The following is a 26,694-nucleotide window of genomic DNA, read 5'->3' as shown; positions in this document are numbered from 1 at the left end:
CTGGGGTTGGTGCATCAATGCCTTCATTCTGAATACCCCAAGTTACAGCTAGCTCTGGACCCCAGGTCAGGGATCTCAAGGCTTCAGCATAAAGGGCAGTTCTGTCTGCGGTCTCTGCTGTGTGGCAGTGGGTATTCCTCCCTGAGCCTTCACGTCCTCCTCTGTGAGGTGGTGGGTAACCGTCCCTCCTCACCCACCTCAAGGAACTGAGGGGAGACCACAGTACAGCAGAAAGTACTGAGCTCACTGCCCAGCCTCTGAGGGTCTTGTCTGAATTTGGAGGCCCTGGGGAGCACAAAATGAGAGACTGCAAATCCGCGGAACACCCAGAAAGTCAAGAAGGCCCACCGGCCCCCAGCCTGCCGGCATCCCCTCTGGCATCCCCTCTGGCCTCACACATTCCACACAGGTGGGGTTGCTGGGTTCCCAGTGCTTAAACACCACACAGTCTCAGCATGGGGCCTCTTCCCTCCCTTTCCTTCCTGTTGCCCTCTGTGTCCTAGAGCCAACGTGCCAGCCGAGCAGAGGGCTCTTCCGGCCCAAATCAACCATGGTGCCAAAGAAGAGCACGTTGGAGTTGGGAGACCTGGGGGCCAGCCCCAGCCATGGCACCTACTCACCTGTGTGCAGCCTCCTAAGGCTCAGTTTGCCCCTCTGAGAAGGGGCAACAGCATTACCAACCACTCAGTAGGGCTGCTGGGCAGGACCCCAAGTTCCCAGTATAAGGTGCTGGGCACAGTGCCAGGGCCGGGGCAAGTCCTGATGAGGCCGGATGCTGGGGCTCCGTCTCTCCTCCATCTCCCTGAGGCAGTGCCACGCAGGTCCCTTAGCAGGTCCTCTCAGCAGGAGAGGATTTCTCCCTGCTGAGCTATGGCTCCCGTGGAAGGGGATGTGCTGAGCTGGCCCTCAGTTCCCAGTCCACCCTCGGTCAGGCATCTGCAGAGGCATCTCCCAGACTCCCTTGGAGTTCCAGCTCCAGGTCTGCACTCAAAAGAACTTCTCAATTTTGAGAAGAACTGAGGTGGGCTGGAATGCCTGTCTACTGATCTGGATGCATTCCTGTCAAGCAGGGCCCTGGGGACCCTGGGATTTGCTGTAGGCTGTCTACGCCCAGGTGCTGGCAAGTGGGCGTCAGAGACCGTCTGGAGGCCCAGTCACCATCCCAGTGCCTAGTCTGTGTCGCTGCGGCAGCAGCCTCCTGGATCCTGGCTCACAGCTCTGACAGGGAGACCCTGACCTCAACAGTTCTGTGGCCTCCTGGCTCCCACTGCCCTGATCCTGGTGTGACAGCAGAGCAAGCAGGTCAGGGGGTAGGCTCTGCAGTCACCGCCAGTGCCCAGACTAGTGTCCTTCCCGTGATCACATCAGACACTTACACCTCTGCGTTAATTTTGTTTTTCCTGTGCCAGCAATGGGCTACCCATACCATCTCCTGATGATGCAGAGGCGGTGGTCAGGGATCCTACCAGAGATGCAGGTGTGCAGGTGCTCAGGCCCTTGTCTCCCAGAGCCACCCTCTTAGGGGCCACCAAAGCCATGTTGGCTGGCACCACGGGCTGACCGGGGGTGGACTCCCAGCCTCTGGGCCAACAGCATTCTCTCTTTCTCCAGAGACTCTAGAATTCAGGTGCCGCACCAGTGAGCTACATGAGGGAGGCCGGAATAGTCACGGCCAGCGTGGGGTCCATGCAAGGACACGGCCTGCTGTGTGGACTGAATCTGTGAAAGCCAGTGTGACAGGCATACGTGGAAAACCAAGACAAGGATCATCAAGGGGCACCCACGAGGCCCCAAGGCCCGCCCCGATGACTCCAGCTGTTTCTGTGCTCTTGGGATCTGCAACACATCCCTATAGCCTCAGTTTTAAATAAGGTCCCCCTTTCAGTTCAGGGGAACTTCTGTGGGCTTCGTGCTGCTGGCACGTGAGGAGCCTTACCCCCCTCCCACTCCCCCTGCACTTTGCTGGCTTGGCTGCAGGGACACCATGGAGCAGCGTCCAGGGCAGCTGGCTTGGCCTTTCTGCCCCGTGGGGGAAGCCTGGGCCCCTCTCTGGGACTCGGTTTCCCACGTTACAGAAGGAGGCAGCAGGTCTTAAATTCCTACCATCCCTTCCCATAATTTGTCACTAACCACAGAGACCTGGAGGGAAATTGCTTCCATTTAGATTAAAAAAAAAAAAAATTGAGCTCCTATCTTCACTATTCTCTATTATGTTCTTGTAAACCAACCACAGCCAGGAAGTGAAAATAATACAAATGTGTCGCAACAGTGGGTAAATGTGGCGTGTCCACACAAGGGATTACCCAGCCATATAAAAGAATGAAGTGTTGACAGGCCACCACATGGCTAAACCTTGACACCACACTGAGTAAGAGCAGCCAGTCACAGAAGGCCACATGGGATGTGATCCCATTCTTATGAAACACCCAGAATGGATAAATCTGAAGAGACAGGGTAGTGGTTGCCAGGAGATGGGGGTAGGGAGGAAGGATGGGCATAAATTGCTAACGGGGAAGGTTTTTTTTTATTTTTGGAGGCGGTTGGTAAAGATATTCTAAGATTGATTGCGGTGACGGCTGCACAGCTTTGTGAATATACTAAACCCGGCAGCTATATACTTTACAGGTACGAATATTCCAGAAAGTGAATTCCATATCAAAGCTGTTACAGGGGATGCAGGGCACACTTAGCATGAGTAGGCCTGGGCAATGCAGAGAATTGCTGAATCCCTATGTGGGGCGCCTGAAACTCCTGGAATACCACATGTTAATGATACTGGAATTAAAATGAAAAAATAAATAAATAAAGCCATTACATTAAAAAAAATAAATCACACACAAACCACTCCACCTGCACGTGTTCTGACTGGGCTGTGCACTGACTCCCATGCTCCACAGTGAAGACCAGGACACTCCTGGGAAGTCCTGACTGGCATCTGAGCCTGTTTCCTGCACCCAGGCCTATGAGTCCCCGGGGCCCTGGCACCTGGCATCTCCACCGCTGCCACAGATGCTCCGAGGGGCTCGGGGGCAAGAATATGCCCACGGGTTTCTAGAGCTCCATTTCTGCAGCACCACCCCTCGCCCCTGCACAGGGTTTTAAAAAGGCTCTTCTGAGAGCCGAGCCACATAGATGTGGGAAGATGGGGTGGGGTAGGGAGAGCAAGGCCTCAGAGCATCCCCGGGTCTCCAGACTGCCTGTGCCGAGCTTTATTAGAATAGAGGAAGAGAAGGTCCAGCTGCGCCACCCAAGGCCCACTGGGAGCACATCAGACCCCAAAGGCCCAGACTTCATTAGTCTGCTCACCGCGTACAGTGTCTGCCATCCCCTGGGTGGACCACAGTGCTGGGCCCACGCACGTCTGGGGCCAGTGTGCACACCCTGGCTCTGCCCCTTCCCCCTGCAGGACCTATCTGTGCCTCGGTGTCTTCACAGACGAAACGGGAGAACACTCACCTCCCAGGGCTGTCATGTAGACTCAACAAGGCGCTCCATGTAAGCCCCCTCCTGGCCCACAGCAAGTGCTTGGTCAGGGTTACCTCCTGTTACTGTCCAAACACCTCCAGGGGTCTGGACTCAGGAAAAACGAACGTTCACCCCAGTCTGTCCCCTGATGGGAGCTGCACTGCTTTGTAGATCCCAATACAGAAACACCTGGGGCCACCTGCCCCCGGAGGACAGCCTGGGGCTCCCCAGGAGATCAGCCTGCGATGGTGCTCACAGCTCAGGGGGCATGGGATGGGCCCACTTCCTCCACCTGTCAGCAGTGCTATAAAGGAAGGTGACGCATCCTGTGGTTGGCTGCGTGGCTTCCCCAGCCCACCTGCAAGCTCTCAAAGGACAGGGACTGTGGCTGAGGTGTTCCCGCCTGTGTCCCTGAAGCCCACCATGGTCTCATACCCACATATTTCCTGAAAAGAACCATCCTGTCTGCAAAGTGCCCAGAGCTGGGTCCATGGCACACAGCAGGTTCTCCCTGCCCTCAGGGCGACCACCACTCCAGGCCTCCGGGGACCTGGCACCTGTGACCCTTCTAGAACATAGCCTGATGTCCACACAAGGAGAGACATGAGAAGCCGGATGTAGCAGAAAACAACGTGATTAAAGTAGTCCAAATTAACATTTCCTGCCCACCCACCACCCAGTCGGTGCCCAGAGACTGCGACTAAAGATCTCACTTACTGCCTACAACAGCCCCGGGACCTGGGCTTCGTGGCTCCCATCATGTGGATGAAGAGCAGAGGTTTAGGGAGAATTCGCGTCCCCGGGGCCACCTGCTGCTTACAGGCAGACCCCCAACCTAAACCCAGGACTTTCAGACTCCAGGCCTGCCTCCCAGGCTGCCTGCCTCCCCCAGGTCACAGATCTGCACCCAGACCCACCCGCCCCCAGTCAGTCCCCCCACCGCGGCTGGTTCCAGGTCCACCGGGGGATGGCTCCCTCCCTCCACCCATCTCCACCCCTACTACCAGTACCTTAGCCCGGGACTCCTCCCTGGGCCTAGCTTGGGACCCAGCTCCCTCTGCCCCCCATGTGCCCAGGGGCCACCCGCCAGCCCCAGATCACTGTGACGCCAGCACCAGAGAGGAACCAGAAGGACCAGGTAAGCACGAGTAGGCCGTCCAGGGCTTGGAGCCAGAGCTGCGCACTCTGTCACGGGCACTGCGTCCCCTGTCTATGTTCCCGTACAGCTCTGCCCACACCATCCACACTGCCAGGGCCACCGTCCACACTGTGGCCACTGTCCACACTGCCAGGGCAGCAACCCCATGGTGTCCCATGCATGGCTGGGTCCTCCAAGGAGGCCAGGACAGGGAAGGGGGAAGGACTGAGCTGTGGCAATACATGGACAGAGCCATAGGAACACCTAGGGGGACAGAGCTTTACCGAGGCACACAGGAAACCCGGCCTCTTCCCAAGGCCACGAGGAGGCAGCCCTGGACAGCAACTCCCAGCACTTGGCACTGCTCTGAGCTGAGCCCTGAGGAACGTTCTGGAGGACCGCCCCCAGGCCTGCAGGGAGCAACACCCCATCCCCCATAGCCACCTCTACCAGGAGGCCAGGTCCCAGGAACAAGGATGAGGGAGGCAGGGCAAGCCCTGGGGTCCACCACCCCCATGCTGCCAAACTCAAGGTTCCCAGGACACAGAAGGCTGTGTGGTCCTCACCCGCGGCTGTGTGTGCAGCAGGGGCCAGCAGGGCAGGACCCCCACCCCACCGGGTTTGCTGTAGGGCCCCAGATGGCGATCAATGCTGGGCTGGAGGGCTCCTGTGAAGTGGCTGGTGAAGGGCAGGGCCATGGCCTCATAGGGTCCCATGTCCGCAAAATGGGGACTCTGCCAACCGCTGCCCCGGGGACTGGAGGGGACAGCTCATGGCATGGCCGCTCATCCCCGGAAAGCCTGGGCGGGGGGGGGCCCGGCTGCCTGTCTCTCCACACCCTGCCCCCGAGGAACTGAAGCTTCTGGGTGCCCGCAGCCCCACACCCCTGTCGCCCTGTGTGGACGTGGGAGGGGAAGCGAGCCAGTGTGTGATGACGCATGGCTGTGTGGGGGTACCTGGGGTTCCAGTTCTGGACCCGGGTCTGGACTCTCAAGAACGCAGAGGGAAAAGCACTAGGTAGGCCCCATCCTGGCTCCTTGGACACGCTGCCCCCCGGGACGTTGCTGCACCGACACCTTCCCTCCCTGCATATCCGAATCAGACCTGACCCAGACTCCCAGAGTCTGGAAGACCCTCTCCTCTCATGGCCCAGACCCTGCCCCTGGGGCCACGCCCCCGCCTGCATGCCCTGGACCCTGCAGCCCACACCGAGCTACTTGAGCCAGTCTTCCAGCAGCCAGGCTGTTGGGTTGGTGGGGACTCGTAGACACAGCTCTCCTCAGTCTTCTGGTCACAGAGGGGACCCGGGGGCCGGAGGGGAGCTGAATCCCAGGGCTGGGCCCCTGTGACCCCGGGGGGGAGGGAATTTCAGTTCAAAAGGAGGCTGGGGTGGGAGGTACTCACTGGGGGCACTGCGCCAGCCCTGGCCCAGTTCCCAGGAATTGTCCAGAGAAGGTCTGGAAATGTCGATGCCCGCACCCTGCGTCCACCCTCACACTGCGCCCCGTGCCGGTCCTCCCCTGCGTACCCCCACCACCCCCACCATCCCGCGCCAGCCCTCGAAATGTCGTGTCCTACAACCAGACCCTGCGTTCCCGGAAGAGCCAGGGAGCTGGGTCCTGGAGACCCTCATCTGGGACCCCTAGGCTACCCTGTGATCCCAGGAAGCCTGGCAGCAGAGACCCCGGCTGGGGCAGCCCCGCCGGGTACCCGGGGCAGGAGTCCCTGTACCCTGGGCCCAAGGGTCAGAGAGGCCCCTCTTCCGCAGAGCTGTCCCTTACGTGAGGAGCCTGATGTTGAACAGAGAAGTCTTTCCAGAAAAACATCAAGGCTTGGACTTGAACATCCGAAATTTTTGCTGCCCTCTGGGTGGCAGGACACCAAAGGCAGAAACCCCGGCAGAAACCGGGTCTTCATCCCCCACCAAGGACTCAAAGTGCCTCCTGGAAAGTGGGCTAAAGAGGGAGGTACAGCAGGTGTGCTTGGGTTCCTGTAGCGGGAACTCACTGGACAGATGCCTGCTAACCACCTACCATGTGGCAGGCAGGAGCACAGTGGACGAAGATCTCTGTCTTGGTGGAGGGGGTATTTTGGTTGAGGGAGGCACACGAGAGAAAATTAAAAAGATATATATATATATACATAATACTTCAAACAGGGTAGTCAGGAAAGGCCACACTGAGAAGGTGACATTCAAGCAGAGATCTGCAGAAGGTGAAGGAGTGAGCCCTAAGGACCACTGGGAACAGCAGTTGGGCAGTTGGCAAGTGCAAAGGTCCTGAGGCAAGGCATACCGGGTGTGTTCTAAGAGGGACGGTGAGGAGGGAAAGGGAAGAGCAGAAGCTGAGGTCACCAAGGCGCCAGCAGTCGGAGGGCACTGGGCTTCAGAGGGCACGCTCCAGTGAGATGCAGAAAGCTGACGGTTACGGGGAGAAAACATCAAACTACGGGTGATGTGTGGCCTTAGAACAGCCTGTCGGCCAACATCAGGGTGCTGGGTCCTCAGGAGTGCGGGGCCTCCCTGAGTCTCCAGCTGGCCCACTGTCTGGCTCCCTGACACCCTGACGGCCGTGCAAGCCCACAGTTCAGCACTTACCACCTATTTGTCCACCGGCTGCAAAGAATGCCAGCGACCCAATGACCACCCTTGCCCTGCCGGCCCAGATCTGCATCCTAAAGACCTGTTCCCCCTCCCAGAACTCACCGGGCACAGAGAAGGGGGACAGGAAGGCAACCTCGACCGGCTCTGGCTCCGGGGGTGGTGGCAGTGGCGGGGGCTGTTGCTCCTGCTCCCGCGGAGGGTCTTCAGGGTTTTCCACAGGGACGTTTCCGTTCTCAATGTTGTCGTGTCTCCCATTTTGAAGCGGCTTGCTGCTCACACCATTTGCCGAGTTGATCAGCCTCTGCCGCTGTATGGACAGAAGGCAAGTCAGACGCTGGAACAGGGGACAAAGTGTCGTGCGGAGGAATGCAGCCCTTAGGACTTCTAGAAGCCTCCCTGGCAATCAGCCCACCCAAGGAACAGCCCAAGAACCTCACCATCCCTCTAAGTTTGCTTGTTTGCAGGGGGACTGATGCTGGGGAGCCTCTGGGGTGGGTCAGAGGCCCAGGCCCCCCTTCTGGGGCTGACCAGGCCATACAGCCTACGACCCCGGGTGACAGAGGTCACTCTGACCCCTTTGGTGGACATTTACAAGCTGCCTGAACGTAGTCACGGGAAAGGTCCTGAACACTTTTTTAGATATTTAATTTTTTAAACAGGCTATTGTGCAAAAAAGGACACTTAGAAGAAGCGTCAGTTCAGTGATGTTCCACAGCCATGGCCCCTCGGGAGGCCCCCCTAATGCCCCTCCCAGGTTCACCCGCCCCTTCTCCCCTAGGTGATCCAGGTGACCACCACTCTGACATTCATAAACATTCCGTTAGCTGCTCCTGAACCTGAACTGCACATAAACGAATGCAAACAAAGTGTATTATTGTGCCTGTGGGCCCTCCCTCTCCAGGTCCGTGGGTCCGTACGTGGTGCTGCACCACCTGGTCACGGCCACTCTTCGCGGCGGTAGCACGTCCCTTGTATGAATGACCCACACGCGCTGCCAAGCTGCTCTCCTCCGGTTGCTATGACGAGCGTGGCGATGAACACTGGCGCCCGGGTCTTTTTCTGGACAAACACGCCCATGGGTCTTGGGTATTTAGGAGGGAAGTTTCTGGGTCACAGAGAAGGTGCATGCGAGCCACTTCCTACTGGCATCAGAGGCGGATCCGGATCAGAAGCTCGATGGGCTCTCGTCCCTGCGGACACGTGGCTGGGGTGGTCCTCCCACCTGAATCGTCCTGCTGACCACCCTGTGTGTGCATCTCCCTCTGACATGGGCAGCATGGCCTCTGCCGTCTCAGGAATGGCTGTGCCCCGAACCCTCCTGTCCTCTTCCCCATCCCACCCTGAAGCAAAACCAACCAGGCCACTTCCTTCCCATGCACATGGAAGCCGACTTTCCTCGCCAGATCTGTGGGCTCCTACTCTCCAGGGCCAGGCAGAGGCCACGCGACAGGAAACCGGCAGGCTTCCCCTTTCCTTATGTGTGCGCAGCTCCCCTTCCCAGCTCTGACTGCGGACACCTGTAGGTCTGCCTGCATGTGGCCTTGGGGGTGATGGCTGTCCCACGTGCCCGCCTGGCTCCTCACCGGGGGACCAAGTGTGCGTGAAGGTATCCCCCACGCCTGCCCACGCAGGACTGGAAATAAAATCAGTCATGATTAAAATGGATACATCTTCTTTCTCTTAAAAAGAAAAAAAAGAACTGACCATTTAACTGCCTTGGTGCTGGTGTCAGGCAGGGGCTCCTACATCATGAGGTCCCGGATGTGCTGAAAATCTAAACATTCTTTTCCTACAACCATGGCCCCCACACTTAACCCACCAAAAAAGGCAAGGAGGTCTATGCCTGAGATTCAAACTCGGATGTGGAGGCACAGTATTTTGTGAACTGAATGCAAACCCAAGGATTACGAAAGGACAGGTCACCCCTGCAGTCAAGCAGGAAGATCTAGCTATGTGAGGACAGACCTTAAGGAGGGAGGCATGACTTGATGGCAACACGAATGACAGCCACGGGAAGAGGTTGTGATTCTGGCTTAATAGGAATCAACTGAGAATTGTACCTGGGAAACCATCCACAGCTACCTGGGGTTCTATTAAAAGGGCACAGATTATAACACAAAGGAGGTGTGGTTCATACGCTGAGCAAGACAAACTGGAAGACGGTGAGGACTGGAACCCTGGTTACATCAGGGAGGGTGAGAGGTTCTATGCAGGTTTAGGTTCAAGGAGAAAGACTGGCCGGGGGGGGGGGGAGGGGGGTTGGCGGCTGCCACCTGCCGCTCAGAGGATCGCCACTTGGATGAGGCCACTCAAAGTGATGCAAGCAGGGGCTGGCTGTCACAGAGGGCACAGAAATACAGAAAGAAGGGGGCGGCCTCGGCGAGCCCTAACAATGAGCCTGATCCCACTGCTGTAGTCAGACTCAGGTTGGGTGGGAATCCCTGTCCTGCCGTCTGGGAGCCATGTGACTTTGGGCAGATCCCTGTGCGTCTATGACACACTGGGCTTCACAAGGTCATCAGGGAGCTCCCACTATGTGACAGGCAGGACACCCCACTCCTGCCTACACTCAGCAGCCGGGCTGACCAGCTCAACAACCGGGTCAGGTGTGAGACTGGGGATGAGGGGCTGATACCCTGTGCCCTGCGGCAGCTCGCCCTGTGTCCTCGCCGCGGGTGAGGGCAGTGGGCACAGCCCTACAGCAGAGGGGCGCCTCCCTCCTCACACCCCCTGTAAGCCCCTCACAGCTGCCACATCCTCTCTGATGAACAAATGACAGCAGCCGTCCCTCGAGTGCGAGCCCACTGTGGCTTTGGAAATATCTCCAACATTCAGGGGTTGAAGTGACTGAATGTTTTAACGAGACTCAGGGTCTTAAGAAACAACTGTGAAACTGGGCATTTGGGGGTTTTGTTTTATTTATCCCCCCACACACACCTCGCATTCCCTGATGAACTTGCCCCAGACACTGCCAGCCCACAGGCATGCACCTTGGGGGTTTTGTGTCCCTCAAGGTTTCAGTGCTGTGAGCATCCTGCCCAACACCAACACCCTCAAATGTCCAAAATACAGGCCTTTTAGGGCCTGCATCATCTTTTCCATATACATCTGATGTGCTAATGACTGATGATTAGTCATCAAAGTTTCGAGCTCTCTGCAAACGACCTGGGTGTGAGGATGAGGACTTCAGACCCCTGGGTGCACACAGGTGCCAAAGATGGGAGAGAAGTTGGTAAAAGCCCTTAGAGCTCTGCCTACACTGTCTGCACGTTAAGTGACATTAAAACTTATTTGTTTTCCAAGTGAGAAAGAAGGGCACAGATGTCAAGCAGAATGTGAGGGCACAGAGCAAAAAGGAATCCCCACATGTTCATGGTTTTCTTCTAGAATTGTTCTATCCATAGGAAATAGATGTGTGCTCATTTTTTGTTCTAAATAACACTTTATTATTCTGTAAAGATTTTATTTGAGAGAGAAAGAGGGCGCCCGTGCCCACGTGTGTATGTGCAAGAAGGGGAGCAACAGAGGGAGGCAGAAGCAGGCTTCCCCCTGAGCAGGGAGCCCAACACAGGGCTTGATCCCAGGACCCCGGGGTCATGACCTAAGCCCAAGGCAGACGCTCAACCTGCTAAGCGCCCCAGGCGCCCCCTAAACAACACCTTTAGGAAATAATCCGTATTTCCAAGTGGCCTTTCTCCAACTAGCTCTCTTTTAGCTCCCAAGGGAATGCCAGGTGGCCCATCGGGGGCAGGACTGGATTGAGGCCTGCCCCATAACGCACCTGCAGATAGGACCACTTTTGCCCGCAGTGATGCTGGGCCTTCTTCCTTGAACAGCTGTGGCAAGAAAGGTCAGCCTGGCCCAGGACACCGTGGTGGCAGCACCGGGGAGTGTCCTACAAGCCCCACCACATGTGCAAGGCTACTGGCTCTCCACGCCCTTTGCACACACTCACCTCGTTAATGATGATCCTGCTGGCCATCCGCAGTCGGGTCCTGGGACCAAACTTATTGGTGATCATCACGCGTAAGCCTGCCTCCGGGAAGCTGAACTTGGGAGGGCTGGAGCTCATGACCTCGTCCACCATCACCACTGGGTTCTTGCTGTACTGCGGCTCCTCCTTCACTGTATCGAACACAAGGCCACGGTTAGTGCGGCCATCCCTCCTGGACAACACCCCAGCACTGGGCCAACGCACCTCCCCGCATACCGCAGGCCTCCTCGGCTGGGGTCTGGGCAGCTGCTAGGGAGCCCAAATCAGTCCCAGCAGACCCCTACTGATGCTGGGGTGAGAGCCGAGGCCCGGGGTCCCGGGCTGGGACCACCCACCAGCACACACTCTGCATGTAGCCCTCCAGTGGGCGGGTGCCCCTCTTGCTGAGCCCATCCTGACTCAGCTCCTCGTCCTCACCTCCCAGGAAAGCCTGGCTAAAATTCACATAGGGCCCCTGCCGCCTCCCTGCCCATGGCTGTGAGGGGCCCCTTCTTTCCGTCTGCTGGCGGAGGCTCAGCAAGGGCCCTCAGGGATGGAAAACGCTAGAAAGCACCAGCCGGCGCTGGCTCCCAACTTCCCAGAAGGCCATCCGCTCTGTTTGAACTACCATCTCCACCCGGCAGGGGAGGATGTGTCAGCCCTCCCTGAGGTGGCAGTGAGGGCAGACCTGCGGCTCACAGGCCCTGGACAAGACCAGGGACCCCAGAGGATAGCCTGCTTGCTGACGGCGTGCAGCCAGCTGCTGGCCGAATCTGGCATCTCCGGTAAGACACACACCCTAGGCAGGGAGGCTGCTCTCTCCGGCCCTTCACTTTCCTCTCACAAGGCTGAGGAGTCAATGTCTCCAGATCTCAGTCCCCTTCACAGCCTTCACAGACTCGCTCAGGGCCAGCATCCAGGGGCATCTACGTCAGGAGCCCCAGGGGGCAGTGAGGGAAACCACTGCGGAGCACAGCCCACCGAGGCAGGTGGAGCCTTCCTGTCCAGGGGCCGTCACAGCAGACAGTCCCGCCCCCAACCCCTTCACATGGGTCCTGGTCAGGGGTCTTCCCGGGCAGGAGTGGTCAAGAGCAAACCCTTACACGAGTTAACGGCACCCACATGAACAAACGCACACCAGAAACCACACCCTCACCAGACAGGCAGCAAGGCTCAGCAGACAGGAGGTGTGGGGTTAGAGAAGCCGGGAGGACTTGCAGGTGCAGGTGTCAGAGGCAGACGCCCACCGCCCCGAGAAGATGTGGCGTGGAGGTCCTGGGTTGGCTTTGTGATGCAGGTGTTACCGCTCCAAGGAAAGCAGATTACTTACAATTTAGAAGAGAAGAGTTAAGGAGACAAAGGCCAACAGAGGTTTGCCAGAGGGGATTAGCTTGCGGTGGACGCTGAGGGCCAGGGCCACCTTCTCGGGGTGGCCAAGGTGCCGCCGGGGGTTATTGGAAGAAGGAGTTAGTAGACGGGCTCCTGCCACAGGGGCTCCAACACTCAGGGCCCCGGCCTTGGGGACGGCCCCTCTCCTGGCCAGTTTCCACAGGACCCCTGGGCCCCCCTCGCCACTGCGGGCCAGAACCCCTTCCTCCCGGGTGCCTCTGTCTCCAAGGGGGGTGGACAGCAGAGACCCAGCTGCAGGCTCCAGGCTCCATCCAGGCCACAGGGCCAGCCCCGACACGGGGCCCGGGGGGAACATGGGAAGCCTGGGGGCCCTGGTCGCTGAAGCAAAAGCCTCGATAACTGCTGCCCGGGGGCCTCTCGTCCTGGTGCTGTCACCATGTGGCAGCATAAAGTGCCTCGGCCAAGCCATGGGCGGCTGCCCAGAGAGAAACCCCCTTTGGACTGTTTCTCTGGCGCTTCACTCAGCCCCAGCCCCGGGGGGGCCGCCTCCTTCCTCCCGGCTCCAAGCCTAAGATGTGCCCAGGCTAGGGAAGCCTGGCCGCGTGCTACAGCGGCCCTGGCTGTCGGACCATGTGCAGGCCACCTGACAATGATGCTGGATTCCCAGCAGCTGTGGGAGCCCCAGAGGAGGGGGTGCCTTCTTCTGTCCCACAGACCTTCCCTTGGTGCATCAGCTCCTCTGCTGTCTCGAGCAGAATTGAGGCATGATGCGAAAAATGTGTAAGGTTTTAGAAAAACCCAAACATCTAAATGAAGGACAAAGCTTCGGGATGTTATTTCCCTCCCCTCTTCTAAAAAAAAAAAAAAAAAAAAAAAAAGAGGAGAGACAACTGGCCCGAGAATTTGGTAAAAAGGACCACATGACCTTTGAAGAGCACAGAGGTGCAAGAGGGCATTTTACAGAGTGGTCATCATGCGGCCAAGAACCTGTGACGGGGTCAGGGTATTTAGATTTGATACGGGAAACATCCCAAAGGCAGTAACAGGAAAGCCAGAGCTGTGTGGGGTCCATGGGCCTGTGACAGTCCAGGGCTGCAAACTTGGGCTCCCTGGGTGGAGGCAGGCGGGGCCCACTGCAGGCTGAGTACGGGGAGGGGAGCTCTGGGCCACAAGGATTCACAAGGAGCCCACTGGAAAGGGCAAACTGCTGAGCCCCCCCTTGTCCATCCCTGCAGGGCTCCTGCCTAAGTCTCCCTGGGGGACAGCACCCCACAATGACATACCCTGGGGCCTCCTACCTCTCCCCTGCAGGCCTACACTGTGATCCCCCTGCCTTGGCTGGCGACGGGCCAGGACTCAAGGCTGCACTGGTGAGAAGGGGCTTCCCCCGCGGCCACACAGGCGGGGATCTCTCTCGGGGCACCTGAGGAACTGGGGTTTTCCTGCCGGCTGAATGACCCCCACCTGGACCTTCTCCAGGAAGGCCCCTGGGCTCGGGAGCACCAGTCTCCACCTACAAGCCCAGCAGGAATTGGCCTCTGTCCTGAGAAACCATGTGTGGGGACCTCAGCCCCGTATCTGTGGAGCCATTGTGCAGACCAGCAGCCCCTAGGCCCCTCCCCTGGGCCGCTGTCCTGGATGCAGCCCGGGCTCTCCGGGCCTCCCTTCTCTGAGCATCCGCACGGGCCCCTGGCAGCCGGGCCGCAACAGGTCAGCACCGCATGCCAAGGGTTTCCTCCTCCTCCTCCCTACGGGGGAATACTTCCTCCCTCTAGCACCTGCCACAGATTCCTCCCTCAGGGGTTCCTGAGATTGGACAGAACAAAGTTGCCTGACGTCCTGGGGAAGGAGCCCCAGCCTCCATCACTGTAGGGGGAAGACTAGTGAGGGGCCGGGAGGGTGGACTTGGCTCCCGCGTGTCCCAGACACAGGCAAAGGGGCCTGTCAGACACAATGAAGGAGTCAAAGTCGCCTTGGGAGAGACGCGGCTCGCCCAGGACCCTTGGGTGGCATGGCCCCAGTCACACTGGTGAAGCCAGCCTCATCCTTTTTCCCATGACCGTCATTATAGGAAACTCTTCAAGCCGTGACATTCACTGGGACCTGGCGGGAAGCACAGGAAGGCCCTTGTCCTGCTGGTGGCTGCCCCACAGGGGGAACCACTTAGTAAACCGAAGACTGGGGCATGGTTTCTAAAGCAGCAGCCGGCCAGCTCAAGGAGGCTGTGGGGGACATGGCAGGAGGCCCAGAGCCTCAGGAAGGGGCCAAAGGGATGTCGCAGACACGAGGTTCCTGAGCAGGGCCCTCTGGGGCTGGGACCGCCTGCTCAGCCCTGTGGCCGCCCTCCCAGACCTTGCTGCCCCTCCGGCTGATGGGCCAGGGGTCTTCCCGAGAATGGGGGCCTCCACCAGGATGGGACTGGCGCATGAGACGTCACAGGGAGGCCTGCTCCCTCTCTGCCTCCCCAGTCCTCCAAGCCTCCTGCCCCCTGCCAGGTACATGGGTCAGACAGCTCAGAGAGCTCATTCACTGCATTTCAGGAAAGCCCATGGGCCGGGGGCCTCCCTCTGGATGCTGGGGCAAGTCCCTGGGCAACACTGTTGGCCCTCCTCGTCCTTGTCCCTCCTACGCAAATGCAAATCTGAGCCTCCTCTCGTATAGGGCCCAGGGATGGCAGGTGAGAGTGAGGACGTGGGATGCTGTGGGCCCTCCTGTCTGCTCAGCCTTACCTGGCCCCAGCAATGGCACGGAGGGGTCATCAGAGCTACTATCACAGTAATCATTACCATCCTCCAGCTCACTGTTGACCGTGTTGCCGTTTGCAACAGTCTTTTGTTTGATGGTGAAAAAGGCCTGCATCTTCACGTTGTACCTGGAAGTCAAGGCAGGGGGTCAGCATGGCGGGAGACAGCCGGCGGGTCAAGTGGGGCTGCCCCCCCCCCGGAGCACACGGTCAGAGGCCCCAGGGTGGTCCGTGGCAGCAGGTGTAGGGGAGAGCTCTTAGCTGAGCTGCCGGCTCCAACAGGACCCCAGGAAGAGGTGGGGTCCCAAGCCCTGCGCCCTGAGTTGTTCATGGCTTCCCTGGGGCAGAAGGATCCTCTGGTCTAGGAGCCTGACTGGTGCCTCCTTACCCGTGTCCCAAGCCTGCCCTAATACAAGTTCAGGCCAGTGGCAAGGACAGGCTCAGGGAGGCATCACAGGCTGCTCCCTTCCCTCCAGCAGGAAGGGAGTTCCTGCCCTGAGGGCTGCCCAGGTGGGCCAGGCAAGCACTGCTCTGCTCGCAGCCAGGTGCTTGCCCCGACAGGCGCTCAGGGAGCGAGGGGTCCTGTGAGGACAAGCTCCTGCACTGGGACAGCCGGTCACTCATTTGCACATGACACTATACATGTCGGACGTTGATGCGGGGATTCAGAGTCTCCTACAACACAATCTCTCCTAAAACTCGGGGTTGTTTTTAATTCTTGCTGGCGGTGTGAACAGGATGGCAAAACCTGAAGAGGACCAGCTCATGGGAGTCCCCTCTCCCTCAGTTTTTAAACGTGGAAACACTTTTTTGGTATAAAATTTACTATTTTAGCTGCTTTCCATTCTCAAGGGAATAATTCCTGGCAGTGACTGCAGGCACAGAGTGCTGGGGGCCATCGGGTGAGGACTTCCAGAAGCAGTTCAGCGACCCAAGAAGCTCTGTGCCCGGAGGTTGACTAAGCCATAGTCCGCCCTCCCCACGCCCTGGCTCATCTCTGTCTCTGTGGACCTCCTGGGTCCCTTGCCCACGTGGAATCATAAAAGCTTTGTTCTTTGGTGTCTGACTCCCTTCGCTCAGTGTGTTTTCGAGGTCCGTCCATGTTGCAGCAAGGGACAGAATCCCTTTCTCTTTTTATGGCTGAATAATATTTCTCAGTGTGGCCCCGGCAGCCTCCGAGGAGCTGCGAGGGTGCAGCATCCCCGACCCAGGCCTTCACCGTCGTTCCACCAGGTGGAGCACCCCACAGGTATGCGTGGTGGCAGCCCCAGCCGGTGACACTGTATGGAAGCTTGGAGCAGACGCAAGGCAGCCTGGCTCTTTGAGAAGAGCAGTATCACCTTATCAGAGGATGTATGGCGACAGTGACATGGAGCGGTCACCTGGGGTGGGGAGGCACGGCCCGGACCACAGAAGGACAGATGCCATGCTTGTTCCCGGTCTTGGAGCAGCTGCATCCTGCAGCCTCCGGCCCTGATGCCCCCAGCCCAGGTGGGGACGGCACCCCCTTGCAGTGTGGGAAGGCCCTGGAGGGAGCCCCCCAGGGCTGGGGCACCAATGGAGGCTGGAGAGGAAGTGGAACAAGGTGGCAGTGTGCCCAGTGGGAGGTGAGAAGAGATACTCACTTCATGATCAGAATGTAAAACACGTATAAGACGATGAGCACCAGTCCTTCCCACCTCGGAGAGAAAGGAGATGGTAGTTAGGGTGTAGGTGCGGCCCCAGGGTGATGGGGGGTAGGGGCAAGGTGGAGCGACACAGGAGATCCTGCTTCCCTCCCCACCCAAGACCCGGGCATGCGGGGGTCCCCCAGCCTGAGGCCATCCTGCCATCTGAAGCCCTCGTGGGGACAGAGAGGGCTGGGGGGGGGTTCCTCTCAGCTCCAGGACGTCTGCAGGGCTCAGGCAGCGTCCCCCAGCTACCTAGACGACAGAGGGACCGGGCCACCTCGTCCCAGGACCTGCAGAGGGGAGGGGCCTGTAGTCATGCAACTTGATCCTAAGAAACCCTCTGGCCAGGGACTGGAAAGGCTGTGGGGACAGGTGGGATGGGCCCTGAGCTGCCTAGAGAGCAGCCTCCGGGCCGGGCCTCCCTGGGATGCGCCTCACTGTGCCCCACCCACGGGGGTCTGGGAGCACACGCTCCATGTGTTTGGTGCTCTGACAAACATGGACCTGAGGCCCACTATGTGCTGGGTCTCAGGACCTCCCTCTGTGCTGACGACCTTGCTGCCGCCACCCCCAACTCCATCGGAGAGAAGGAGCCCTCCCCCTGGGTGGTGCGCAGCTGCCTGGCCCACGTGGAGGGTCAGGGGCCAGGCAGGGGCCCACAGCACCTGGGCTGCTCAAGGCCTCGGCGAGGCCTCCTCAGCATGTTCCCAGGAACAGACGCCTATGGGATGCTGGCCCCGAGTCCCTGTCACGAGGGGAACATTTCTGTGGCTGATGGATGGTCCATCCACACCCTAGATGGCACCTGCACCAATCTCTCCTTTAACATGTCTGTGCTATGCATCTGAGTGAAGGAATCACTTCCCACCTCAATGTCATGAAGGGCAGTCCCTACATTTCATTCTGCTTAACTTTGCTATGGGACACTGAAATCTTTAGTGCTTTTTTAAAGAAAATATTTCATTGATTTGAGAGAGCGAGCATGAGAGTGGAGCAGATGGAGAGGGGCATGCAGAGTCCCCGCTGAGCAGGGAGCCTGACCTGGGGCTCAACCCCAGGACCCCAGGATCAGGACTTGAGCTGAAGGCAGATGCTCCACTGACTGAGGCCACAGGCATCTACAGTGAGATCTTTGATTCATCTGAAATCCGTTCTGGTATACAGTGTGAGGAAGGGATCAGACACTAATCTGGTCTGTAGAGGTCCCTAGGGACCCCTGTCTGAGACCCTCTCCCCAACTCACTGCCTGGCATGACACCGGTCACATCCCCCGGTCAAGAAATGGGCCCATGGTCGGGTTCTCGGTCCCATGGTGCACTCTGGCCTCTATTTAACCCGATGGAAAATGTACTGTTTTCATTATCTTAGCTTCACAATACGTTTTGTTGTTTAGAGAGCAGGAGCACTGAGGAAACCATCTGTGTCACTCAGAAACAATAAAGGCATGACTGCTTAGAATGATGCCTCTGTACGCTCACGCGTTCATAAGTTCACGTTTGTAAAAAATGATCTCAAAAAAGACTAAATACCACCCAGTGAGGAAGGACAGGAACTGAAAAGGAACAAAAAACAAATGTGTGAGACTTACCACACAATTTCTTCATCGTATATGAACTGGAAAGAAAAAGGAACAAAGGGTGGGGGACCGATTGAACCCAAGAGAAACACACAGACCCTTGAAGCCCCCAGAGCTCACACTCCTTGCCCTGCGGTTTCCACACAAGGCCAGGCTCCTCTGTCCAGATCCGGGTTCCTTGGCTGCAGGTGCTACAGCCGTGGCTCCAGCTCCGTGCGCGCCTCCCAAGGACCCAGCCCTCACTGGGGCCCGTGTAGTGTGTGGGGCCAGCCGGGCAGGGCTCCCCCGCCGTGAGTCAGGGAACAGACTTGCTGAAATCAACACTCTCAGCAACTGAAAAGCTGCCCATCTGCCTGTGTCCCTACGCACCTGCCTACCTACCCACCTGTGGTCCCTGTGCATAAAGGAGGGAGAAGAATGATAAAATAGAAGGTAACCCCTTAGGAGATTCTCAAGGGCAAAGGACCCACTTGCAGCATCTGAAGGGAGGCCAGGGCTGATGTGGGGACACCAGGGTTTCTGCAGGGGGCCCCAACTTGGTCCCACAACCACACCTCACATCCCTGGCACAGATGCCATCCTCAACTGATGCCCCTGTGGACCCAGGGGGGAATCCTGGGGCCACCCCAGCCAGGCCCTGTGCATGCGGAAAGATGGAAGGGCTGTATCTCCCCACTATGCTGGAGACTAAGGGGCCCTGCTGTGCCTGTCTGCTGGCCACCACAGTGAGCAGCGCACAGGAGCTGCTGCGGGGGGCCATCCTGGCCAGGCACGGCTGTGAGGCTCCCCAGACTCCAGGCTCTGAGGAAGGTGCCCACAATAGAGCGGCACCTAGTGCCTGCCCCCCATCCCCGGCCCCAGGGAACTTGAGGACATCTACAGGGGATATTTTAGTTTTTATGACCCAGTGGAGGGCTGCCAGCATTGAGAGGCAGCCAAGGCCAGGCACTGACCACCTGGGCACGTGAGCTCCTTGTATCAGGAGAGTTTGTCCACACTGGACACACGTCTTATTTAAATGTCTTGTTAAACATTCAGGCAAGTGGGGCAGGGAGGGGAGGGAAGGCCTGGGCCCAGAACTTAACCCCATTTTATAAATCAAAGTACTTTTATGTGGTTTTAGTACATATTTAATTTCCTGGAGTGGCGGCTCTCATGGGAATCGAAGGACAACTGTACGTGGCTCTGCCTGGGATTTTATCAGGAGGGTTTCCTAACTCTGGAAAATCACGTCATCAACGTCGGCCCCATTCATGGGGCCCAAGGTGCCCGCAGCATCTGGCCTCAGTGTGTGTGAGTGGTTTTAGGGCTCAGAGATCTTCTATACAGGGGGCAACACATGACACCAGCAGGTGTTGTAGCATCTTTGTGCAAAACGCTTACATGCTGAAAGTTGTGTCCTCTTACATAAATTATCTTGGTCTTTGGTAGTTTGGGCACCATGTTGATTTTTTAATTTTGGAAACTGTACAGGTAACTTATCTCATATGTAACTTTCATTTTTGGGGTTGAGGTAGGCTGGGGCCCCAGTGGTCTCCCATAGTCCCGGTCTGACATCACGCCACTGCCCCCAGACCTAGGGACTGGCTCCTAACACACAGAAGATGGCAAAAGTGATGGGTCATCGCCTCTGAGATGAGGTCACAGACTACAGACTGTGGCTTCCATGCTGGTACCTCCTTACCCTCGCTCTCACGGAAGCCGGTTGGTGTGGTGTGTGCGGCATGGCTGGGCAGCCAGCCAGGAAGGGTCAGAGGCCCATCGGCAGCCACACGAGGGACCCCAAAAGGGGCTCCTCACCCAAGGGGGCCTAGGAGCCCGGCCAACGTGCATGAGAGACCCTGAAGCAGAGGCCCAAGTAAGCCACCCCCAAGGTTCTGATCCGCAAACAAGAGTGACAAAGGCTCGCTATTCTAAGCCGCTGGGGGATACTTGTTATACAGCAATAGATGGGATACAAGGGATGGGACTGTCCTATATGGCTGGCTCTAGGTCTTGCCAGTCTGAGAACGGGCCCTCTGGAGCACATCCCTGAAATCTGGGCACACCTTGTGTACCTGCCTGGTGAGGCCTTCCTCATGCCACCTCTTGGACTGAATGCCCCCCAGGGATGGCACGGCGCTCAGCTCAGCAGTAGCCTGGTCAGGTGCTTCCATGTCATGGCCATGAGGTCACCCTGGCCCTGGGGGGATGGGGATAAGTCCCCTCACCTCCCCCACTAACAGACCCAGCCCTTCTGACTCTCACCCTGTCCCCCGGCTGCCCACTTGGACACCATGTCAGCTTCTCTTTCCTGCTCTGCACTTGGCTGTAAATCCAGAAACTGTGATCCTCGGGAAAAGGGCTTTAAGTGAAACCCTGAGGGTGCCCGACAAGCAAAGTGCTTGCACATGACCGTGTGGACCACATGACACATGCTTTGCCTTCTCCATTTGCGGGGGTCCCTGGATTTGCTCCATAACCGGGGTGTTAGCACAAGGAGACGCAGTGGTGAGGGGACTGGTCAATGTGACTGCATGGTGCAGTCAGCACACCCCGTGGTCGGGGTGCTGTGGGTTCTCTGGTCACAGTGCTGGGGATGGCGATGGGCGGGGGTCTGTGCCCACACCCAGGTCGGGGGGTAACTCACAGCAATGAGCACGATGACAGAGAGAGTGTAGTACACGGAGTCCCGGCACACGGCCCACCATGTCAGACGGACCACCTGCCGAATGAAGGGCTGTCAGCTGCTGCTGGCTGGGGACACAGAGGTGCCGGTATGGGGTGGCCTTCTCACTGCCCCCGGCCCCTACGGGAGCAGGGACGTGTCCATGGAGCTCCTCCTAACTGCACCAGGAACAAACCCCCCGGGGCTGCTCAAGGCCACCCTGTGATTTTCGCTGTATTTGGGGAAGCAGGGACATCTGCAGGTGACACAGAGCTGCCCCTGCTCCTCCGTGGTCACAGCATCTCACGTTTCTAGCAGAACCCAGGGTCAAGGCCATAGGCACCTGCTTCCCCCTCTGATGCGGGAACCTTCTGGTGGCAGGCAAGCGGCCCACCTCTACCCCCCTTGGCCATGTAGGGGCTGCCCATATGCCTGACTTCTCAGGGATGGAGACTAATGCCCCCGTGGCCCTGAGGACCTGGAAGATGCTGGGGTGTCAGCCACAGGCAGCTCCATGCTCCTTGCTAAGCAGATCAAATGCAGGCCTCACACGTGTCCAGGATCTAGCTCGGGGTCAGGGTTCAAGGAGGTACCTCCCCACTACCTACTACTGCTGAGCAGAAGCCCACCCTCAGACAGAGAGCAGACACCAGCCCTGCCCTCGGACCCCCGACGCTGGACACAGGAGCAGCCCCAGATGCTCGTAGCCACGTGGACCCAGGCTCACAGACGGAGCCTCGGTCAGTTAGGGGTGCAGGTAAGGGAGGCCCACGGTCCCCCCACTGCTGACCCCTACATCCCCCCATGAGGGGAGGAAAGCCACTGACCTGCCCCGCGAATAATCCACACACGCCGATTATACACAGGATGTTGAACACAGCAGAGCCCACAATGGTCCCGACGCCGACGTCTCCATGGGTGATGAACACACCTGCAACAGGAAAGGCAGGAATCGTCCTGTGCCTGCTCTGCCTCAGACCTGGGCTGCTGTGAGGCCTACATTTCCATGCTGCGGGGACCAGCTGCTCCACGCCTCCCGTTTCCTAACGCTTCATTGAGTGGTGCTCCCCCTGCCATGAAACTCGCCCTCATCAACGACATAATCCAGGGTTTCAGCACAGCCACAGCTTTGTGTGTGGTCGCCGCAATCCCACTTGAGAACGTTTTTATCACTTATCACCGTGTGCCACCCGCTCTTGGGTGCATCACATGTGGCAGGAAACCATGGATTCACTTTCTGTCCCCAGCCCTCCCTTTACCTGTGAGAACGTGGGGACTGACCCATGCCCTTGTGGTCGGGGTGGCAAACCTGGGCTCTCCCTGGACCTCTGCGGCCCCAGCCGGTGGGATTTCTTACCAATAACAGAGGCGAAGAGCTCGGGTGTCGAACTTCCTGCAGCCATGAAGGTGGCTCCGGCCACATCTTCACTCAGATGGAGTCTCTGGAACAGAAGGGACCTCAGGCACTCAGGCTGTGATGGGGGGACACCCGGTAGCCAGTGTCCCCTCCCTGTGCCAAGCACAGGCCTCTGGCCACTCCATGGGCCGCTCAGCCCGAGTCCCCTGTCCGCCTCCCCCACCCCAGTCCCCTCTGCTCAGCCTCCACGCCCCTGAGGTCACCTTTCTAGGAGGGGAGCCAGCTGTTCCCCCTGGGACAAGTGTGAAAGCTTGGCTCCCAGTGACCCCAACACAAGTCTGAGGACCATCCTATTGCCTCCCCATGGGATGATGTGTACACGGCTGGTCCTTTTCACCCTGGACAGTCGGCCTCGGAGTCTGGTCCGCAGCAGTGCTGGGTGGGGGCCGCCACCACTGTCCACGTGGACCGTGGGTGCCATGTACACTCCCACACAAACGGGCAGCAGGACGTCCCCCCACACAGGGTGGCTCTTGTGTTCTGGAAGGCCTTGTGCATGGAGGCCTGAGGGCTGGAGGCTCACGGAGACAAGGACCCAGATGCCCAGTCCCTGGGCATGAGGCAGCATGAGGGATGCTCGGCAAGGCCATGCTCTGGCCGCAGAGGCCTGTCCTTGCATCAGGAATGTAGCGCTGGGGGCCTTGGATGCTGAAGGAACCACGGACATTCTGGGTCTCCCCGAGTGGCAGCCTGCACATGCCCACCCCGTGAAACGCAAAGGCCTCCGGACAGGGCTCGGCCTCCCTGGGCCTCAGGCAGCCCGGGGTGAGCACAGCCTCCCTGCTGATTCTGCTTTGAGGGGTCCATCCAAGGGGTTGGAGCTCCAGGCTTCTGTCAAGCACTGACCCCCACCTCACCTTACAGGAGATGCTGCACCATCGAAGCATCTGCATCACCTTCCAGCAGAACACATCCAGCTGTGTCCTGTCCTGCCCTTGCTGGGGCCATTCCTTCCTCCTGGAATGCCCTTCCTTTCCCTCCTTGTGTGGAGAAATCCTTTCCACTTCAGAAGTTTGGACCGAATACCACCTTCTCCATGAAGCCCTCCCAGGCTTCTCCCCAGCAGACATTCTGTCCCTCTTCTTGGCCCTTCAGTCCTTTAATGGCTTTTATGGATTCCCTCATACTGGATTTGCCCTTAGTGCTACAGGACCATCCCCCTCGCCCACCTCTGTGTCCTCACGGACACAGGTGACCTATAGGGCACATTCACTGGGGGTTGTCCTGTGCCACTGGTCACCCATCTTCCACAGGCCTGAGTCACCCCCAGAAAGGCAGGATGCCCAACCCCTTGGCTGCGGTCCCCCTAGGTTCTCATGTCAGCGCATGACCCCAGGGCACGACCCCTAAGGTCCAGCTGACTGTGATTTTCCCGGGGGCCGCCTCTGCTCACCCTCAGAATGCTGCTCCAGGGCACTGAGGGGGCGCCTCCTGCCCCAACATCCCAGGCCATTTCCTGATCCTCTCCTCACGCTCCTTCTCTGGCTTAACATGTTCCCTGACCCACAGCCTGGTCAGGGTGGGGGGGTGCACGGGTGAGCAAGGGGCAGCCGGGGGAGGCCTCCGCACACCCTCCGTGTCATGTACTTGCTCTTCAGAAGCCCAGGTCAGAAAGTCCCGGTTCTGGGCTCAGCAGCAGGGAAGCACCTGTCCTCAGAAGCTGCTGCAGGTGTCACTGCAACACGGCCTGGGGCAGCATGGAGACGTCACAGGGACAGAGCTGGGGGGTGGTTTCCAGGCTTCCCTGCGGTCTCGCCGCCCGGCCGGCACCACCGTGCCCTTGTCCTGATCGCCTGATCGCCCTGGCGCCCGCCCTGCCCAGCCTGCTCTGCGTACCTCACAGATCTTCTCTAGAGACGGCACAAAAAAGTCATCGCACACTATGGCCAAGGCGTAGAACATGTACAGAGCCTGCAGAGGAAACGGGGAAGATTGTGAGCAAAGGCACCTGCTGCTAGGCGGCCGTCATGCCCCACACCTGGGGCCTCACGGACAGAGACACGCTGAGGAAGGTTCTAGCGCCACAGAGACATGCTCCCTCAGCGCCCTTACTAGCAGATGGAGAAACTGAGTCCCAGGGAGGGGACAGGACATGCCGGCAGCACAGGGGGAAGAGAACTCAGGCCGCAGGGTCTCGGGTTCCTTCCTTGCATCTCTAAGCAGCAGCGGTCTTCCGGCCCCAGAGCTCTCCAGAGGCAACGGTGGCCCTCAGGGCCGAGGGGAGCACGTGGAATCAGCACCACAGGCCTGAAGTAACGAGCCCGACCTTACCCCCTCACCTTCACTGGGGGCGCATGTCCTTCCTACCGACGGCCACCCTGCCTGGAGCCAATGGCCGCTAGGAGGGCCCACAGGTCCCAGGCTGCCACCATGTTGGCAGAGGTCAGGGTATAGCAGCCGCCCTCGCGGGGGCTCCGGAAACAAACCCAGACTCCAGTGTGACTCGGGGATTTGTTTGCCACAGGACTTGGGATACGTTACGCATCCAGGTCTCAGGCTCTTCATCTGCTTGGTGACCCAGTAAGAGCAGATTGCTAGTTTTCAAACGGTTTTACAGACAGACCCCATTGTGTCCTGTGCATCCAACATGGCTTCCCTGAGCTCATCTGACGGGCCAGGAGCCATCCTAGGCATCATGGATACATGGCTACCTTGCCAGGAAATGCCTCTGCCTCCCGTAACTGACCTTAGTGGGACAAATAGGCAAAAATAAAGTATAACTGTTGGGAAAAGGCAAGTGCAAAGGTCCTGAGGTAGGCATATGCTTGATGTACGTGAGAAGAACATGGTCGACAAGGCAGGTTGGAGCAGAGTGGGATGGAAGTGGAAAACAGAGGAGGTGAGGTTGCAGGGACCAGGCCCCGTGGACAGGAGGTGAGGAACTTTGTGCTAAACGCCAAGGGAAGCATTCCTATCTTTAAAGACAAGGTGACATGGACACTGTTCACAAGAATGGGCAAGGCTGGGCTGCTTCAGGAAAAACAACTGTGAGGTGGTGGGAAGGGCACATGAATTAGTGGTGACCACATCACCTGGGAGCTGCACCAGCTGTGGCCACGGCCTCTGAGGCAGTGGGGGGCACTGCAGTCCCCGCGGGCCCTGGGTCCAACTCGCTGTCTTGGGGGCGGGACCAACACCAGGGATCACGGGCCAAGGAGACAGCACAGGAGACAGAGCCCGCGATGGGCATCTCAAGGATGCAGACTTGGGTTCTCACCCAGAAACGCCCCCGATGCCATCTCCCAGGTGGAGGGACATCTGCGAGGCCGCGGCTCCCTGATACCCCGGACACACCTCAGAAAACGGGCCAGGATGGCCCCGCGCTCAGAGCCGGGCAGCTCCATGGGCCTCCCAGGGCTGCACATAGGAACCTGCTGCCAGGCCCAGGCCTTGGCTTGCTCTTAAAGAACAGGGTCAGGGGTGCTCAAGGTGTGACCCTGGGGTCCTAGGATCGAGTCCCACATCGGGGTCCCTGCAGGGAGCCTGCTTCTCCCTCTACCTGTGTCTCTGCCTCTCTCTGTGTGTCTCTCATGGATAAAAAAAATTTTAAAAAAGGGGGAAGGGTCAGTAAAGCTGTTCTGAATGATCGGAAAGTACATATTTCAGTGTCGACCAGTCGGTCACACAGGCCCTGTTGCGAGGGCTCTGCTGCTGGACGAGGGATTGTAGCGCGTGGCTGAGTGCCAATAAGACTTTACTTATAAGCCTGGGAGGTGGGCTAGTTGGGCCCCTGTGGCCATAGGTCGGCTACAGTCCCTGCACAACTCCCGAGGGACTCTCAGGTTCCCGACATGAGGTGTCATCTTAGTGACGCCACAACTCTGAAGTGGGAGCAGCAGAAGGGGGGGTCCCAACCCGCCACACCCATGGCCTCTTACTGAAAGAGGAGTGCAAGGGAAAGCCAGCAATGCCAGGAAGACCAGCCCCTCCGCTGGGATGCAGGGGCCTGTCACCCGGGGTTGGCCCCCCATCTTCACTTCGTCAGTGGTTTATCATGTTTGTGGCAGCCTCACTCATTGCTCATCCTCAGGAAGCCACCACCTCTGCCACGGGCCCAGCTTTGGCTTTCTGATTCTCTCTTGCGGAGACTAACCCCAGCAGGGCTCTCGAGGG

General features: G+C 58.5%; 1 protein-coding gene across 3 annotated transcripts in view; it reads right to left on the bottom strand.

Annotated features, from left to right (window-relative positions):
* SLC24A4 (solute carrier family 24 member 4) overlaps positions 1 to 26,694 on the bottom strand; it is a 159,174-nt gene that overhangs the window by 33,706 nt on the left and 98,774 nt on the right. For 2 of the 3 annotated variants that reach the window (XM_072837795.1, XM_072837797.1), the window contains 9 exons: positions 24,418 to 24,492; positions 22,522 to 22,606; positions 21,992 to 22,095; positions 21,147 to 21,221; positions 18,530 to 18,555; positions 16,897 to 16,950; positions 15,258 to 15,400; positions 11,161 to 11,330; positions 7,308 to 7,512 (listed from right to left, as the gene is read on the bottom strand). In XM_072837795.1, the coding sequence (XP_072693896.1) occupies positions 7,308 to 7,512; positions 11,161 to 11,330; positions 15,258 to 15,400; positions 16,897 to 16,950; positions 18,530 to 18,555; positions 21,147 to 21,221; positions 21,992 to 22,095; positions 22,522 to 22,606; positions 24,418 to 24,492 (937 nt within the window). The remainder of the gene's footprint in view (positions 1 to 7,307; positions 7,513 to 11,160; positions 11,331 to 15,257; positions 15,401 to 16,896; positions 16,951 to 18,529; positions 18,556 to 21,146; positions 21,222 to 21,991; positions 22,096 to 22,521; positions 22,607 to 24,417; positions 24,493 to 26,694) is intronic. The other variant, XM_072837796.1, reaches the window with a different exon arrangement.

Source organism: Canis lupus, chromosome 9, assembly GCF_048164855.1.
Source record: "Canis lupus baileyi chromosome 9, mCanLup2.hap1, whole genome shotgun sequence".
Classification (NCBI taxonomy): Eukaryota; Metazoa; Chordata; class Mammalia; order Carnivora; family Canidae; genus Canis; species Canis lupus.
Note: the sequence above shows the minus strand (reverse complement) of the source record. Positions and strands in the feature narration are given on the sequence as shown.